General features: G+C 39.9%; 1 protein-coding gene across 2 annotated transcripts in view; it reads left to right on the top strand.

The window, feature by feature from the left end:
- Positions 1–7,718: 7,718 nt before the first annotated feature.
- Positions 7,719–16,097, top strand: part of whrnb (whirlin b) — a 70,029-nt gene continuing 61,650 nt past the window's right edge. For both annotated transcript variants that reach the window (XM_008417414.3, XM_008417413.3), the window contains exon 1: positions 7,719–9,838. In XM_008417414.3, coding sequence (XP_008415636.1) covers positions 9,149–9,838 — 690 coding nt within the window. In that variant the 5' untranslated portion in view covers positions 7,719–9,148. The remainder of the gene's footprint in view (positions 9,839–16,097) is intronic.

The following is a 16,097-nucleotide window of genomic DNA, read 5'->3' as shown; positions in this document are numbered from 1 at the left end:
GATGGATGGATGGATGGATGGATGGATGGATGGATGGATGGATGGACAAAATTCATTGATGGTTTTAAGTAGTTGAGGGATTGAGCACTTCAGATTAGACAACATTAAAATAATGTCATCTGCAAATAGTCCAATTTTAGATTCAATACTTTTTATTCCGACTTTTTCTTCTGTATGTTTTGATTGTTCCTTATGGCAAAAGCCAATGGTTCAATTGCCAGAATAAAGAGGAGGGGTGAGAGGGGACACCCTTGACGTGTTCCCCTAGCTAGATTAAATGAATCAGATATAATATTATTCGTTATAACTGAGGCTGTGGGTTTATTATAAATTATTTTAATCCAGGTTATGAAATAACTACCCCAAGCCAAATTGAGATAAAACATTGTATAGATAATTATGGTCCACTCTGTCGAATGCTTTTTCTGCATCAAGTGAAAGTAAAGCTGTATCGGGATGTTCATATTTAGCTTGCCGCCCCTTTATGAATCCGTTCTGATCAGGTTCAGAAAGAAATGGTAAACATTTCTCAAGCCCAAGTCGCTTAGATATTATGTTGGCGTTTATAAGAGAGATTGGTTGAAAAGATTCGCATCTGGTGGGAGGTTTTCCAGGTTTAGGTAGTACTGTTATGATTGCATTTTGTAGAGAAGGAGGTCATTCTTTAAGGGTTTAACTTTCTGCAAGCATATTATAGAGGGGCTGTAGTAGTCTGTTTTTAAATCGATTTACAAGTAAAACTGTGAATGAAGATGTGTGTGAGTTGGTGTCAGGGCAGCAGGTCGCGCTAGACTTTTTTTGTTATCCGTTATCTTGAGCGACAACATAAAAAAAATCGGTCATGCACTATTTTTATCCGTGAAATTACAATCATATTAACATCGGCTATTTAGTCGCAATTTATGCGGTTTAGTTAATATTCACCGTGAATCCAGATCCCATCACAAATTAAGCAGATTCTTACCTTTTAACACTGATTTAAATATTGTAATTTTTAAAACTGAGCAGTAATTTTACATCTATGCAAACTCAAATGCGATATTTAAAACTTCAGTACATAAAATCAGTTATTTAACAATATGAGGTGTTGTTTAATTTATTTTTATCATTATATTTTCATACATTTATGCTAGGGCTGCTGTAGTCTAGTTTTCCAGAACTACCATCTGCAACTTTAGATGCGTTCCTTCTCTAACACACCTGGATTATTGACTCATTATAAGCCTCTACAGAACTGAATGAGGGAGTCAACCTTTTGTCTGGGATGTGTTTTAGCAGGGATGCATCTAAAAGTTGCAGTCTGCAGTACTGCACCTGGGAACTCCTGATTTGTACCGTCAATGTGGCCCATTAAGGGAGGCCAATATGCTGAAGTGGCCCTCGGTAAAATTGAGTTTGACACCCCTGGCTTAGAAGTACAATGTAAAATCAACAAAATCTTGACATTTTTTCTTGATATCATCAAGACGCAAAATTCTAGATTTACTTTTTGAATTTAGTAGTTTACTTCTCTGAGCAAACAAATGCCACTAAAATTGTTTATTATGTATGAGTTTGAGGAACTGTTCCTTTAAGAGCTGTGCTCTTAATAAGTAGGTCCACCTGTTTCTAACGCAGCATGCTACCCGGTGCGTTAAAGTCTTTACGATCGTTGAGCCAAATTGCCACTAGAGGGTAAAGTTGGGTTCTTAATTTAAGGGAAAGATTAAAGGTTGGACAGTGAACGGAGGTGGTCCATTTGCTTTAATGTGGATGGAGAAGTTTCGTCTTCGTCTTTTCGGTCAGAGTAGAGCCGTTTTATTGAGCCACACTGATTATTCGTGGCTCTGAGTTTTGCTTTGAGGTACGAATCTGGAACCTCCCCAGTGATTAGAGTGATTATTCTGGATACAACTTGTAATATATCAAACCGTTATTTAGATCAGAATTAAAAAGCCTGCAAGAAACAGAAGTCCAGATATCTTTGATTTAACCCTCCTGTTATGTTGCGGGCCAAATTGACTTGTTTTAAAGTTTAATTTAAAAAAAAAAATAGTTGGAAGTATTTTTTTTTGCATAAAACTTTTTCTATTTGTCTTATTAGGTGCACTCGACATATAAATTTAATTAGGCCCGAGCAGGTAAGCGCTGCGAAGGCCTATTGTAATCGTGCTGTTTATTATTAGGCCCGAGCAGCTAAGCGCTGCGAAGACCTATTGTAATCGTACTGTAAATTATTATTATTCTTCCGTAAAGTAAATTGGCTTTTTGGGGGCTTTATCATATTCAAAAACTCACCAAACTTGGCGACCGCATAGAGCCCAGTGAAAATGTATGTATTTTAATGTCTGGCTGTAAGAAACAGCCCAAGGGCGCCACCTAGCAACTTTCAAAAGACCGTTTCCTGTTCACTTACTTTATCGTAGGGACTTGAAATTTGGTACAGTTGTAGAGCTCCCCAAAACACTCAGAATTTGCAATTAACATCATAGTGCAAGTATCCTAGGAAGTCGGCCATTTTGGATTGAAGTTCCAATTTTGACCCCATTTTGGCCGTTTACAGACGTCGCATTTGATCAAACTCCTCCTACGTATTTCGATCGATCGGCTTCAAACTCAGTCAGATCGTTCATAAGGCATGACCAATTCAAAGTTATTAAATTGGTGAGTTTTCGAGCATGCTGAAGGGGTCGTACCAGGGGTCAAAGTTCACCGACTCGCCGTGCAACCCAAAACTGTTATAACTATTACATAAAAGCAGACAGAGGCACCAAACTTTCAATAATTGATCATCATCGGGTCCCATAGAATAATCAATGGTCAAATGATGACATCACTTAGGCCACGCCCCCTGAGAACAGGAAGTGTAATGTTTTACATTGAACGATCCCTATCTGACCCATGTTGGTGTGTTGTGGATTCCAACCCCGTTTGTTTTCGATGGAGTAGGTGGGCGTGGCGGCGTGGCGAAGTGACCTGTAACGCCGTGTCCATATGTTTGGCTCTAGATTCCACAATTTTGAGCCCAGCTGCACCAAACGTGACATGAGTGATCCTGGTTGGATCGATCCCCTACGATTATATGTCGTCATAGTCTGACGTCATCAAAGCCCCGCCCCCTTAGAACAGGAAGTGCCTTTTTTTCATTGGAATGCTCCATCTCTGGCTTTTTTGACTTAATCAAGATAATTCTGTGTTGGATGACAGATAACAAGTTGGTCTCACTTGCTTTAAAGCGCCAAGAGTTTCCAGTAGAGGGTGTGGCCGCGGCAGCGCGGCGAATCAGAGGTCACGCCACCGCCATACGTTTGGCTCCAGATTCCACATGTTTCATTCCAGTTGCGCCAAACTCACTAGGATGCACCCTTATCAATCCCCGAACAGGAAACCATAACAACCATTGATGGGCGTGGCCAAATTTCTATATAACGCCCCCTAGAATGTTTTTAAATGATCAGCCCCAAGCCATGCTTTTACCTAGAATTATGAAACTTGGTACACATGTGTAACTTGTCAGGACCTACAAAAAAGTCTCTTGGAGCCATGATCAAAACCCAAAAGGAAGTCAGCCATTTTGGATAAAATTCCGCCATTTCCTGTTTTTCATAGATGTCATATTTGATCAAACTCCTCCTACAGCGTTTGACATACAGACTTCAAATTCAGTCAGCACAGAGTTCAGACATTAAAGGTCTAGGAATTTTTGTATGTCAAAGCATATGGGCGTGGCTAAGTTCCAAACTTTGACTATTCGCCATAAAACATCAAAGTAACATAACTTCCACACACAAGGTCACAGCTGCTTCAGACTTCCTATGTCTCACTACTGACCGACCCTCATTACATTCTCATGATCAGATGATGACGTCAACTTAGCCCCGCCTACTTCCGACAGGAAGTCACATGTTTTTTTCTACTGTATGTCTTACTTTTACTGAGAAATACATATGGAATTAATCTTCTACCACCTGCAATAATATGACCTGATGATGAACTCTGACCCGTGGGGGCGTGGCCAACTAGCTGTCCTTCGCCATTTGCATACAATTGTCTCTGAATCACACACGCATCTTCCAATTGGCACCAAACTGGATACGTATGCTAAAGAGCCCAACAGGATTGAATTGTAATTTGACTCCACTGCGCCCCCTAGGTCATTCCATCAGCTATAACTCCTCTCTACATTGACCGATCTGCACCAAATTTGTGTGTGTCGCCAGGGAACCATGCTGAACTTATCGGTGCGTATTGCCTGGCGGACGCGCACCTAAACTGTGTGACAGCGTACGCGGTGGCAGGCGGGTGGCGGTGCTGGATCCCCCGCAGTGGCTATAGGCCGGAGCGGCGCTTGTTTCTTCTTATTTCTGATGTTTTCAAATGTGAAGTGTCACGGACAAATGAGCTGTACTGCATTTCTGACCCTTACTCACAAAGCGCATATGAAGAGCCTCTGAGCCCTGTGAGCACGAGCACAGTAAAGGTTTTTATTTTTAAATGAGAAAAAAATAAATATAAATAAGCTCGCAAGGTTTGTGACAAACTTGGCAGTAACAAGCCCACTCACATTACAATCCTCTCCTGCATTGTTTTATATAAACAAATTAATCAGGATTTATGTATTAGCATCACAAACATCATTTACTTGTTTATTGAGTTTAAGGTTTCACACATCACTTTGTTTTCGTGTTGCCTGTCTTACATGCTTTGCTCACTTGATGTCGCAGTGGAGCAAATGAATCACCTCGGTGCGTCGGCTCATGAGTCAAACAGTTGGATGGAATGCTTCAGTGCTTCATGAAGCTTCATCTCTCCATCACCAGCGAAGAGTAAATGACAGAAAACATTTAATGAAAATGAAATACAAAAACCATCGTATTCTGGGCAAAAGACAAAGTATTAAATCCAAAGACATCCAGAAGTAGATAATAGGAGAGCACAGGGAACCCAGGGGTGCAACAGAGAAGTGACAGGAGACGTGAGGATTTGGAGAGTAGTGAATGAAAAAGACAGGCTTAAATACTGGGAGGTAGAATGGAGAACAAAAGGCCTGGTCTGATGAGCTGACGGATTGCAGGTGTGAATGAAGGGAGCAGGAGGACTGAGGAGAGGGAGAATACACAAGGTACTGGGAAATTAATCTAACATGAAGAATAACTAAACTAAAAAATATATAAATAAACTATAAAGACAAAGAATAACTAGAAACAAGAAATAAACTAGACTTAGTAAGGAAGAACTAAACTGGAAAGGAAATGAGGCAGAACTATAAAAAAAAAACAAAAAAAAAAACAAAGGAACACAAAAAATGACAAAACCCAAAATCAAACTCAAACAATCCCAGATCCTAATAATCTAGGTTTGTAATTGGTTTTCCAAACATCACCATCTTTGTTTGCAATATTTGATTCTTCAGTCAAGTAAGGCTTGAATAAGGCTGACAATCTGCCACGGATCATGAGGATTAACTTGATAACTGAAGTTGGGAAACAGGACTTTGTTTTTGTAGTTATGTACCAGTTCAGCACAGATTGTTTTATGCTCTCAACCAACATGCTCAAAATCTGACTCACTAAATCCAGCTGTTCAGCATGAATCATGATCCTTAACTATAAATGAATATGTTGGATTCAGGCCATGACTCCCCAGTAACTCTACATTTGTTCTCACATTATTACAGCATTTAGAGCTCAGCTCTGTCTCCAACTATGGCTAACTGTGTTATGTTCCTGGTTTCTTGGCTTTCTGTATCTTTTGTTTTTATTTTTTACTTTCTATTCAGAGTTTCCAGTGCAAATCACATCACATACATCATACATGTAATGTATAGTACAAACTGTATATGTACAACCTCTCAATCAGAAAACTTAAGCCTCTTCTTCCAAAGAAAGCATCCAGGTCTGCAAACATATGTTTTGATCTGATATCAAATTGAATACCAAAGAGTGTATTTGGCACATGAAAGTGCCAGAGTAAAATGTGATGATAGAAGATTTGACCAGAAGTTTGAGAAGTTTGAGTGAGAAAACAGACAAACCAGACTACACTAAACCAGACTAAAATTCATTATTTGGTGTGGAGAGAAAGGAAGCCCTGTCAAGACTGAGTTGCAAAAATAATGAGCCGAACCTGTGCCATATTGATCTGTCTGCAGCATGGAGTACCATGAAGGAGGGAGACACAGACTGGGTAGCTACAACCGCTGCAACGCCTTAACACTTCTATGACTGACCTACCAGGGTGGAGTTCACCCTGGTAGAGTGAACTCCACTCTACCAGGGCTTGCAAAGAGTTTGCCAACTTCTTTAAAGATAACTTAGAAAAATTAGAGGATCAGTCAAAGTCAACATCAAATCCACTGCCAATGACATGCAAAAATATAACAAAAACTGAGAAAATGGCTATTCACATTACAAAGGTTTATAAATGAACACATAATGAAATAAGCAAAATGCAATAGAAACATTTAGTAAACTAAATCTGTTGAAGCAACAAGAAAACTGCATGATCATTTGAAATGCTGTAATTTATGGTAATTTTTATTTTCAAAAGTCCTGACTTAAAAAGCTCCTAAAAGGCCCAGCTGTGCTGACATAGTGAGGAGTCAGATTCCTGGCAAGTGACAAGCATCTCTCCTCGCAGTCTCCTTCTGTGAATGGGACAGACAGAGGAGGCTCTTAACTGTCGAGAGGAGGAAGACAAACTCTGGCATTCTAATAATAGATGCTTAAAAATAGCCTCAGGGTTGCGTTTGACAGGGAGATGATAACTGCTATAATGCAGCTTGATCAGCTAAAAGATGACAGACAGACACCCACTGTCACCTGAAACCAGATGGAGCAGCCATAGTCCCATCTCACTAAGATGTTGTTGAGTAGTTCACATTCATTTCACAGAGTCATTTGAAGAGTTAGAGTAAATACAGAGGAGTAACAGTGATGAGACATACCAAGAAGAGGTTGGAAAGAGTGGAGAGTGATGGCCAGTTTACTAAAAACCATATGAGATTGACATATATTTTAGAGGGTATACAGTTACTAGATAATGAGCAGCAGAGCATGGCTTTCTGCTGAAGTGGTGGTTGCCTTGACGATGATGATGGAAAAGGTGAGAAGCAGCTGCTTTGTGTCTGTATGACTCTAGAGGCAGCAGATGATCGGATTCCAAGACATGAATGTTGAAGTGTGAGGAAGTTCTGTGAGGGAAAGAAATATGTGAGGCCGGGCAGGACATGTACAACCAGGGAGATAGTGGTGAGGAGTGTGAAGTGTGTGATCAGAGTGACAGATGTCTTCTGGGAGGTGATAGGGAATGCATCTGGGATCAGCTCTCAGTCTCTGGTTAGAATCCCTATAGGCTGATAAGAGGAAGGAGTCTCCATTGACTATCTCGTTCTCATATGGCATTGTGATGGCAACCATATGTATCTGTGGGGAGCAGCCTGGTAAGGATGATGTGAGCTGAACTGAAAATCAGAAGAAGACAACATTTGTGTAAATGAGGCAGGGAGGGAAGCTGAAAGGTGAAGAGGTTACACGTTTACCAGAATTCAACTAGTGAACCTCCACATCAGTTGTGCGTGTTTTAGATATGTCTCTGTTCCAGAACACCTGATTCAAATGATGGTATGTCCTCCTCTGCATGCCAGAAATCTGTTAATCACCCACTTATTCAAGTCAGGTGTCTGGCAAAAGGAAACGCCTAAAATATGCAGGGCAATGGATCCTGAGAACTGGGATTCAGAAACACGACTCTAGTGAGACAGTCATGTTATCCACAGTTGCTCAGTTTTTTTACATGCCCAGTTCCACATTGAGTTGCAGGAGAATGAGCAGACTGTGACCCAGTAAAAAGTCCATGACATAGACTTGTTTTAGTAGCCCTCATAAATTATGTTACAGTGGCCAGTTTAGTGACTGTGGAATCTCTTGCTTTACAGGTTTACAGCTGCACACAACTTTACAGGTGTTTACAAAAAGTATTTCCTTGAATTGGATGTTTGACCTTTTTTACTGTTTCTGTAGACTTTTTCAGTCTACCCATTACATTTGATCTGTTATTTTATTTTATCTTTTACATAACTTGTTTGTCTCTGTGCACAAAGATTCAACCAATACATTTCTTGTGATGAGAAAGTGTGTGATGAGAACGGATGTGTTGCATTTACTGAATTAACATCATGCAGTATGATCAAGAGGGGGAGATATGTGATATGAATGACATGAATGCTAAGATAAAATTGTATTATATAATAGTATAACAATATCATCATCATCATCATCATCATCATCATCATCATCATCACTTATTCTGGTCTGTTTTTAAAGCTCATATTGTTGCTGTACTTTCAATCAGCTGTGTGACATTAGCTTCAGTCTTCATTTAGAGATTGGTGAGTGGTGTATGGTAGTTTCCAAGCAACACGCACTGCCATGGTCACACAAACTTGCGTCATTTCCTACCAAGACTCCAGAGCGCGACCCGTTCTGCGCTTTCTTCCAGCTGCGCTCACAGAGAGCTTCGTCGCAGAAAGGATCACATTCTCTTTTCGTAGAGATATTCATAGTTAGAATATGGTATGGTTATGTGGTTTTTCAAATAAGCTTATTGAAGATTCACATGAATGAAAACAGTTTTTGTTGCGTTTGAAATAATCCATCTCACCGGACAATCAAAGTCGCAGAGGTGCGTCCCGTTCAGAACCCCGGTGCAGCTCGTGTTGAGCATGCAATAAAGAGAGGACGGAACAGCAACATGCAATAAAGAGAGGACGGAACAGCAACATGCAATAAAGAGAGGACGGAACAGCAACATGCAATAAAGAGAGGACGGAACAGCAACATGCAATAAAGAGAGGACGGAACAGCAACATGCAATAAAGAGAGGACGGAACAGCAACATGCAATAAAGAGAGGACGGAACAGCAACATGCCCTCTGTTTTCGGAGCTGGAGAAACGTAGACCTCTGATGGGAAAATGTATTCCTTGCCGTGACAAACTGAGCGCACTCCAGCGCCATTACGCACATATATTACCGGTCACCTGTTGATGCCTGGAACTCGGGGAGCTGTTTAAATTTGTTGGGGGGAGATGTGAAGTGATCGGCGCTGGACCAAATGCCCGAACCTTCCACAGCACCGCGTGGCACGCTGTTTCTCCGTTATGCGGTAGGATGAGCGCTGATCTGGAGCGCGCTTCGCCCAACACATCGGTGAACTCGGCCGGCGTAGGGAGCCGTGCGCTCTCGACAAATGTCCGAAGGCTCCATAACACACTCAATGTGCTGCTAAGTGACCTGGAGAGAGAGCAATTTATCCACTGTCTAAATGTTTACCACGCCAAACGCAACGTTTACGACCTGGTCCAGACTCTCAAAGTGATTCTCAACACGTCCGCGAAGCGACAGCTGCTGCCCATGCTGCGTCTCGTCATCCCCAGGTCCGACCAGCTCCTCTTTGACCAGTACACCTCCGAGGGGCTCTACCTGAAAACAGACCTGCTGCCCAGCAACGGCAGCGCGGAAAGCTTCGGAGATGAGGGCGATTCTACTCTGCAGTCGTATATCAGCTCAGTCTGCGAGCAGCCTCTCACGACGACTTGTCCGGAACCGACTGTTTCCTTGGCCCCGCTCTTCAGCGAGGGCCTCTTCGGAGAAGTGCGTCAAGTTACCCTGACGCGCTCCAGGAGCCAAGAGGGTCTAGGTTTCAGCATCCGCGGGGGGTCAGAGCACGGCGTGGGGATCTACGTGTCGCTGGTGGAGCCGGGCTCATCGGCCGAGAGGGAAGGACTGAGGGTTGGGGACCAGATAGTAGCAGCGAACAACTCGGTGTTTGACTCTGTCTCTCACACGGAGGCGGTGAAGGTAAGTAGGGCTTCACAAATGTGGGAATGTTTGATTTGTGCTGCGAGATGAATCCAGCGCGGTTCGAGTAGTGTTTTTGTAGACTGCTGGATGAGGCGGAAGCAGTGACCACGCTGTCCTGACCTAAAGCAGCAGCAGTATGGGTCAGTCTCTCTCCTCTGTAGCCAGGGAGCCCAGAAGGAAGCTGCCTGATCCCTTTTTCTAAGTTCTTCCTGCTCTGCCACTACAGTAAAGGCTCCTTCTGCTTCCGTTTTAAAAACAGAAAACAAAAACACACTTTGCAGTAATGCTGCTGGTGATTTTAATACATAGGGTTATGTTCTGTAAACTCTTTCTTGATGAGTCATAAAATATTTTTTTATCCACTTAAATAACTATCAAAAAATGGCTGAGCCAATTTCAAAACTGACTTGGACAATGTTTTAATATTGTCCCAGTCAGTAATGTTTTAATATATTATTATTTTTATTTAGTTTAATGCAAAATATGACTAGTTTGTTTAAAACTCTGGAATGCTGGTAGTTATTCATCATTAACAACAAATCTGTTGTTGTATGCTAATAGTTATTGTAAGCAAACTGAGACTTTAAGAGCTGATGAGCTCCAAAGTTTAAAACTATTCACTAGAAATTGTTTTTGAATATCAGGAGAATCAGTCTTTGCTTTCAGTTGTTATTTTATGTGTTCAAAAGTATCTGGTTGATATTAAGTATTTATTGTAAAACATTTGAGCTGTATTTAGTTGTATCTTTTGTTTTTGTATCCCGTGTTGCACCGTGAGTGAGATGGAAATCTGCATAAAGCCTATGCTTATTTTAATACATCTGGTTGCAAAGCTTGAGGATAATGTTCTGTTCACACTAGACATTTTTGAGCAGAATACATTGTGACGTTTAATAAAATTCAATATCAGATCAGAATTTTTTTTCATGAAATTTGAAGCAAGAATTAAAATTATTCTAATTTAAAATAAGCAGTTATTTTAACTTGATACTCTGAGTGAAAATAACAGAAAAATTTAAGTCTTTAAGGGACATTTTTTCTTACATATTGTGCTTAAAAAAACAATGATTAGACAACTTGTCTTTTCTCAAATTAACTTCATGAACTTTAATTTCTGATTTTAAACCAATACAATCTTCTTATTGACTTAAATAGCATTTTCAAGGCAGCAGGTGGACTTTCATCTTCAAGTTTAGCCACCTTCAAATGTTTTACAGTGTACATGGTTATTGGAAGGAAAGTTTTGTATTCTAAATCTAATTAGAAATTTCCTGGATCACTTGTTCAACTAATTTAAACAAGATGCACTACTTTATTCATGCAGTAACAGAATGGGTGGGGGGGTGGGGGGGGGGTTCTCAGTACAAATTTGTTTGTGTTTTCCTGTTCCAGTGGTGGAGAAAGTACTCAAACAATGTACTTAAGTAAAAGTAGAGAGTACTGGCTTTTAGAAATACTTCAAGTATTAAAAGTAAAAGTACTTGCTGAATGTATAACCTAATGGCTAATACAATATCATTAAGTGCCTACCTATCCTTTTTAAGTGTAATACATTAGCAATGTGCCATGTTAATGAGCACTGCTGCAGATAAAGCATGTTTTTATTGCATTTACTCTCTGTGCCAGTTTAGATTTAGATTTGTGATTCTGTGCATCAGATTTTCAGGGATGACCTGTGTCACTCTAGCAGTCCTTAACAGTCATTTTCAATAACTTAGAATATTTATGAAAAGTTCATGTATTTCAGTAAGTCAGTTCACAAGTTAACCTTTGTGTTGTCTTGCGGGTCAAAAATGACCCATTAGCATGTTTAACTGTAGAAAAAATACCCTAAACTATCTTTTTCTGACTTGAAATTTTATAACTTTTCATAAATTTACCCCGTCATTAGAAAAAGTGATACTTTGTCTTTGTCCATGTTTCCATGTGGGTTATAAACCACTAGGATACAAGGATTGTCATATGGGTCATTTTGGACCCGTGAATTATAAAACCATTTAAACAGAAAAAGAGGTTAAAGTCTACACACAAACTCTCTCTAATACATACACACACACACACACCACCCCATACACACACCGGCACCCTCCCCCCCACACACACATACACATATACACTCATATCAAAGAAACTGGATTGATGTACGAATTGAACTTGCATTTTACCTGCACCTGCACTTTCAGTCTGCAGCTACGAGATTATGTTATCCACCTTATGTTGAGCAGAAGATGTTCGTCATCTTATGTCAAACATCTCATAATATTTTGCAGGATGTTCAACATATAATGTTAATATTTCTTCTGTTGATGTTGAAGTTGTTCAACATCAACAGAAGAATTGATGTTGAAAATTGTTCACAAAATCAAGCAACATTTTTGTTGTTGTCTTACAAGAGGTATTTTTATAATTCACTTCCTAAAAAAATATTAAAGACTGAACTGTTGACAAAAAAGTTCCAAATTGTTGACTTTTTTCCTTTCAGTATAATTAATTCAGAAGTAATAACTTCACATTTTTATAATTACAATAATAAACCTTTACTGTGTAAAAGAAAACTGTTACAACACTTGGTTTGTGGTGGAGCAAGCCAGCTGAGACTACAAATTGGTTCATACCACTACTTATCATCCAGAGGGGGGGAATGGGATTTTTCTATGTTAGTTTCAGTTAGGTTTTTGTGTATTTTCCCCTTGGTGTGTTGTATGTGGCCTGATCAGTCAGTATTTAAGTTTCAACTTTTGTCTGTGTTAGTTAGATCTGTTTGTTTGAGTTATTATGAGTTGACGTCTGTTAATTTGACCTCTTTTATGGGCCCAATTTTTGTCATTTTTTTCTATTATTTACCCAAGTTTTGTTTGGGTTCAATAAAAAACAATTATTTTTGACTTAACTGCTCGGTACATCACAATCCGCAAAAAGCAGAGATGTGATCCTAAGGCTACCAAAACGGATCCCCTCAACACCTCGGCTGCACCTAGATATTCTGTCCATGAAAGTAATGAACAGAATCGGTGACAAAGGGCAGCCTTGGCGGAGTCCAACTCTCACCGGAAACTAGCCCGACTTACTGCCGGCAATGCGGACCAGACTCTGACACCGGTCATACAGGGACCTGACAGCCCGTATCAAAGGGCCCGGTACCCCATACTCCCGGAGTACCCCCCACAGGGCCCCCCTGGGGACACGGTCGAACGCCTTCTCCAAGTCCACAAAACACATGTAGACTGGTTGGGCGAACTCCCATGCACACTCCAGGACCCTGCTGAGGGGGTAGAGCTGGTCCAGTGTTCCATGACAAGGACGAAAACCACACTGCTCTTTGTGGCCCCATCGTGAGACTATCAGACCATCGTGGCCCACCTCCAGGCCTGGCTCCAGAGTGGGGCCCCGGTGACCCGCGTCCGGGCGAGGTAACGCCAGATCCAAAGTTCATCTCCATCATAAGGGGTCTTCTGGCTGCGCTTTGTCTGGTTCCTCACCTAGGACCTGTCTGCCTTGGGTGACCCTACCAGGGGCATAAAGCCCCAGACAGCATAGCTCCTAGGATTATTGGGACACTCAAATCCTCCACCATAATAAGGTGGCAGCCCAAGGAGGAGTGTGTGTGTGCAAACTATATGGTAGAAATGTCCAGTTTAATATCTTACATATCTTGATCTGTCTGTTGCACTAAGACCACAAAGTACAGATGAAGGAAAAAACATCAGATTCAAAAAACTGAATAAATATTCACATCTGTGTGGTTTAGTGTGATGGAGGATCAAGCTTGTTGGAAGAGACTTCACAAAAGGCTAGTCAAAGGTCTCAAGCAGCAAAATAAATGTGTTCCTAAGCTGTCGTCTGGTTGGTTATAAATAGCCGTGATGAAACTCTTCTCTGTTGTCCCAGACATTCATGTGTTTTTCTTTGTGTCTTTGAAGCACCTGTCTATGGAAATATTTTTGTGACCTTGCAAGCTTTTCTCACTTAAACACCATCAGTTCGTAGAGATCTCTGCACAAACACACTTTTTCTGCAAGCTCACGGTTTAGGCCTTGGGCGAAAGCTTATTTAAGAGCTTCTTTTTTTATTTTTATTTTTTTTACCTGCAATCAACCCAGCATGATGGGAAACAGCCTGAGTGGCTTCTTTTATCCGACAGCACAGAAGATGTGTTGCAGCTTGTTTTCTACACCCCATTGGGCAAATAGGACATTCTCTATGTTTGTTTCAAGTAGTGGAGGCAGGCAGTGATCTCAGTTTGATATCTGCAAACATATATAGAAAACTAGCTAGCCTAACATAAATACAAGCATTAAGACTGGCTTGTAAAGTATTCCTATCCTTTGAAATTGTATTTTGTATTATAACCTAAAAGACCAACATATTTCATTAACAACGTGATGACCCAACACAATTTAGTACCTATTAACGAGGTGTAAAACAAAAGATAGTATCTTGTTGTATAGTGGTTGAGTTGGACATAAAAGCAGAAGGGCATATGCAGCAAGTAGATAAAGAATGTTTAATAGAAAATGAAGAACAAAACTTACAAAAATCACATGGAAGCAGAGCAAAACAAAAGCAGGAATCCAGGGGAAAATGTACAAGTACTAAAGTACTTATACTATGCAAAGTTTCAGAAGACGTTTTTATTACTTTTGGGGTTTGATAAAAAAAAGTTAATCAAGTTAATTGTGGAGTCTGTCAGGCACTCCACAATTAATTAAGATTAATTCATTTCATTTTATTTAATTAACTGCATTTTAATTTAATACTATACAGACAAAATAAGCTGCATTTTCAATTTCTAGTGATAGACCTTTCTGAGCTGGAAAGGTCTATTATTAGATCATTATTAATTGTTTTACAACTTTTAATGCAATCAAATCTAAGTAATTAATTAATCAACATTATTTCATTAAAGTAGTAATAATAATAATAATAATAATAATAATAATAATAATAATAATAATCAATGTAATTTGTACCGCACTTTTCATTAGAAAAAATCTCAAAGTGCTACACAGTGCAACTAAAATCGTAGATAAAATCAACATCATAAAAATCATGTGGAGGCAGAATAGGCTTGCTTAAATAAAAAAGTTTTTAAGCCTCATTTGAAGTCATCCTGTGGTTGTGGAGCTCTCAAATAATCCGGGAGAGAGTTCCAGAGACGGGGGGCAGCAACAGCGAATGCCCGATCTCCCATGGTCCGTAATCTGGATAGAGGAAGGTGGAGGAAGTTGCAGTGATCGTAGAGATCTGGTGGATGAATGTGGAATGAGAAGGTCCTTCAGATAATCCGGTGAGGTTCCGTTTAAACACTGATGGGTAATGAGAGCAATTTTGTACTGAATTCTGTAGGTGACAGGAAGCCAGTGAAGATCATGCCGAATCGGTGAAATATGGGCAGATTTCCGGACTCTCAATAGAATCCTGGCTGCGCTGTTTTGAATGTATTGAAGCTTCTGAAGATGTTTTTTTATGGATTCCAATGAACAGAGAATTGCAGTAGTCGAGCCTGGATGAGACAAAGGCATGGACGAGAGGCATCAGAGAAAGAGAGAGATGGACGAATTTTGGAGATATTACGAAGATGAAAGAAACAGGTTTTAAATAGATGCTTTATGTGATTTTCAAATGTAAGATGAGAATCCATTCTAACTCCAAGATTTGTAACTGTGGTGGAAAGGGGGATGTCTTGTCCAGAAAAGAAAATGGTCGTCAAAGTTGAAGATTGAACCTTGAAGTCCCGGCCCTGATGTTATGTCTGTTTTTGGACTACCTTTTTACTCTTCTTCAGTTCATTGTTGGCCATTTTTGAGAAATTACTTTTCTTTTCATTTTGTTCCTGAAGCTGAACTCATTAAGGCAGAAAAAATAATCTAAACTAAAACTATCAATTTGTGATAATCAATAAACAACATCTTTAAAAATACCAGGGACACAGTAGCAATTTGACAAACAGAAATTAATATTGTATCTACATAGACCTATTTGCTAAAACAGCATGCAGAAAATGATCAATTAGAGAATTGATCATTTTCAGTGTTCAATTATCTGATGGTGTATCCATATGATGGATACACCATCCTCTGATGTCCTGTGTTAGATATTGTTAGATATTGTTTTTAGATATTGTTCATATGCTGCAGAAGCTAATTAAACATAAAATTAAAACTTTGAAACACTGCTGACCAATGGTGATTTCTAACATCTTTCTGCTTACAAGCAACATGTCCAAATTTTAACTGGAAACTTTTGCAAAATATTT

Source organism: Poecilia reticulata, chromosome 9 (assembly GCF_904066995.2).
Source record: "Poecilia reticulata chromosome 9, P_reticulata-male-v2, whole genome shotgun sequence".
Taxonomy (NCBI): Eukaryota; Metazoa; Chordata; class Actinopteri; order Cyprinodontiformes; family Poeciliidae; genus Poecilia; species Poecilia reticulata.
Note: the sequence above shows the minus strand (reverse complement) of the source record. Positions and strands in the feature narration are given on the sequence as shown.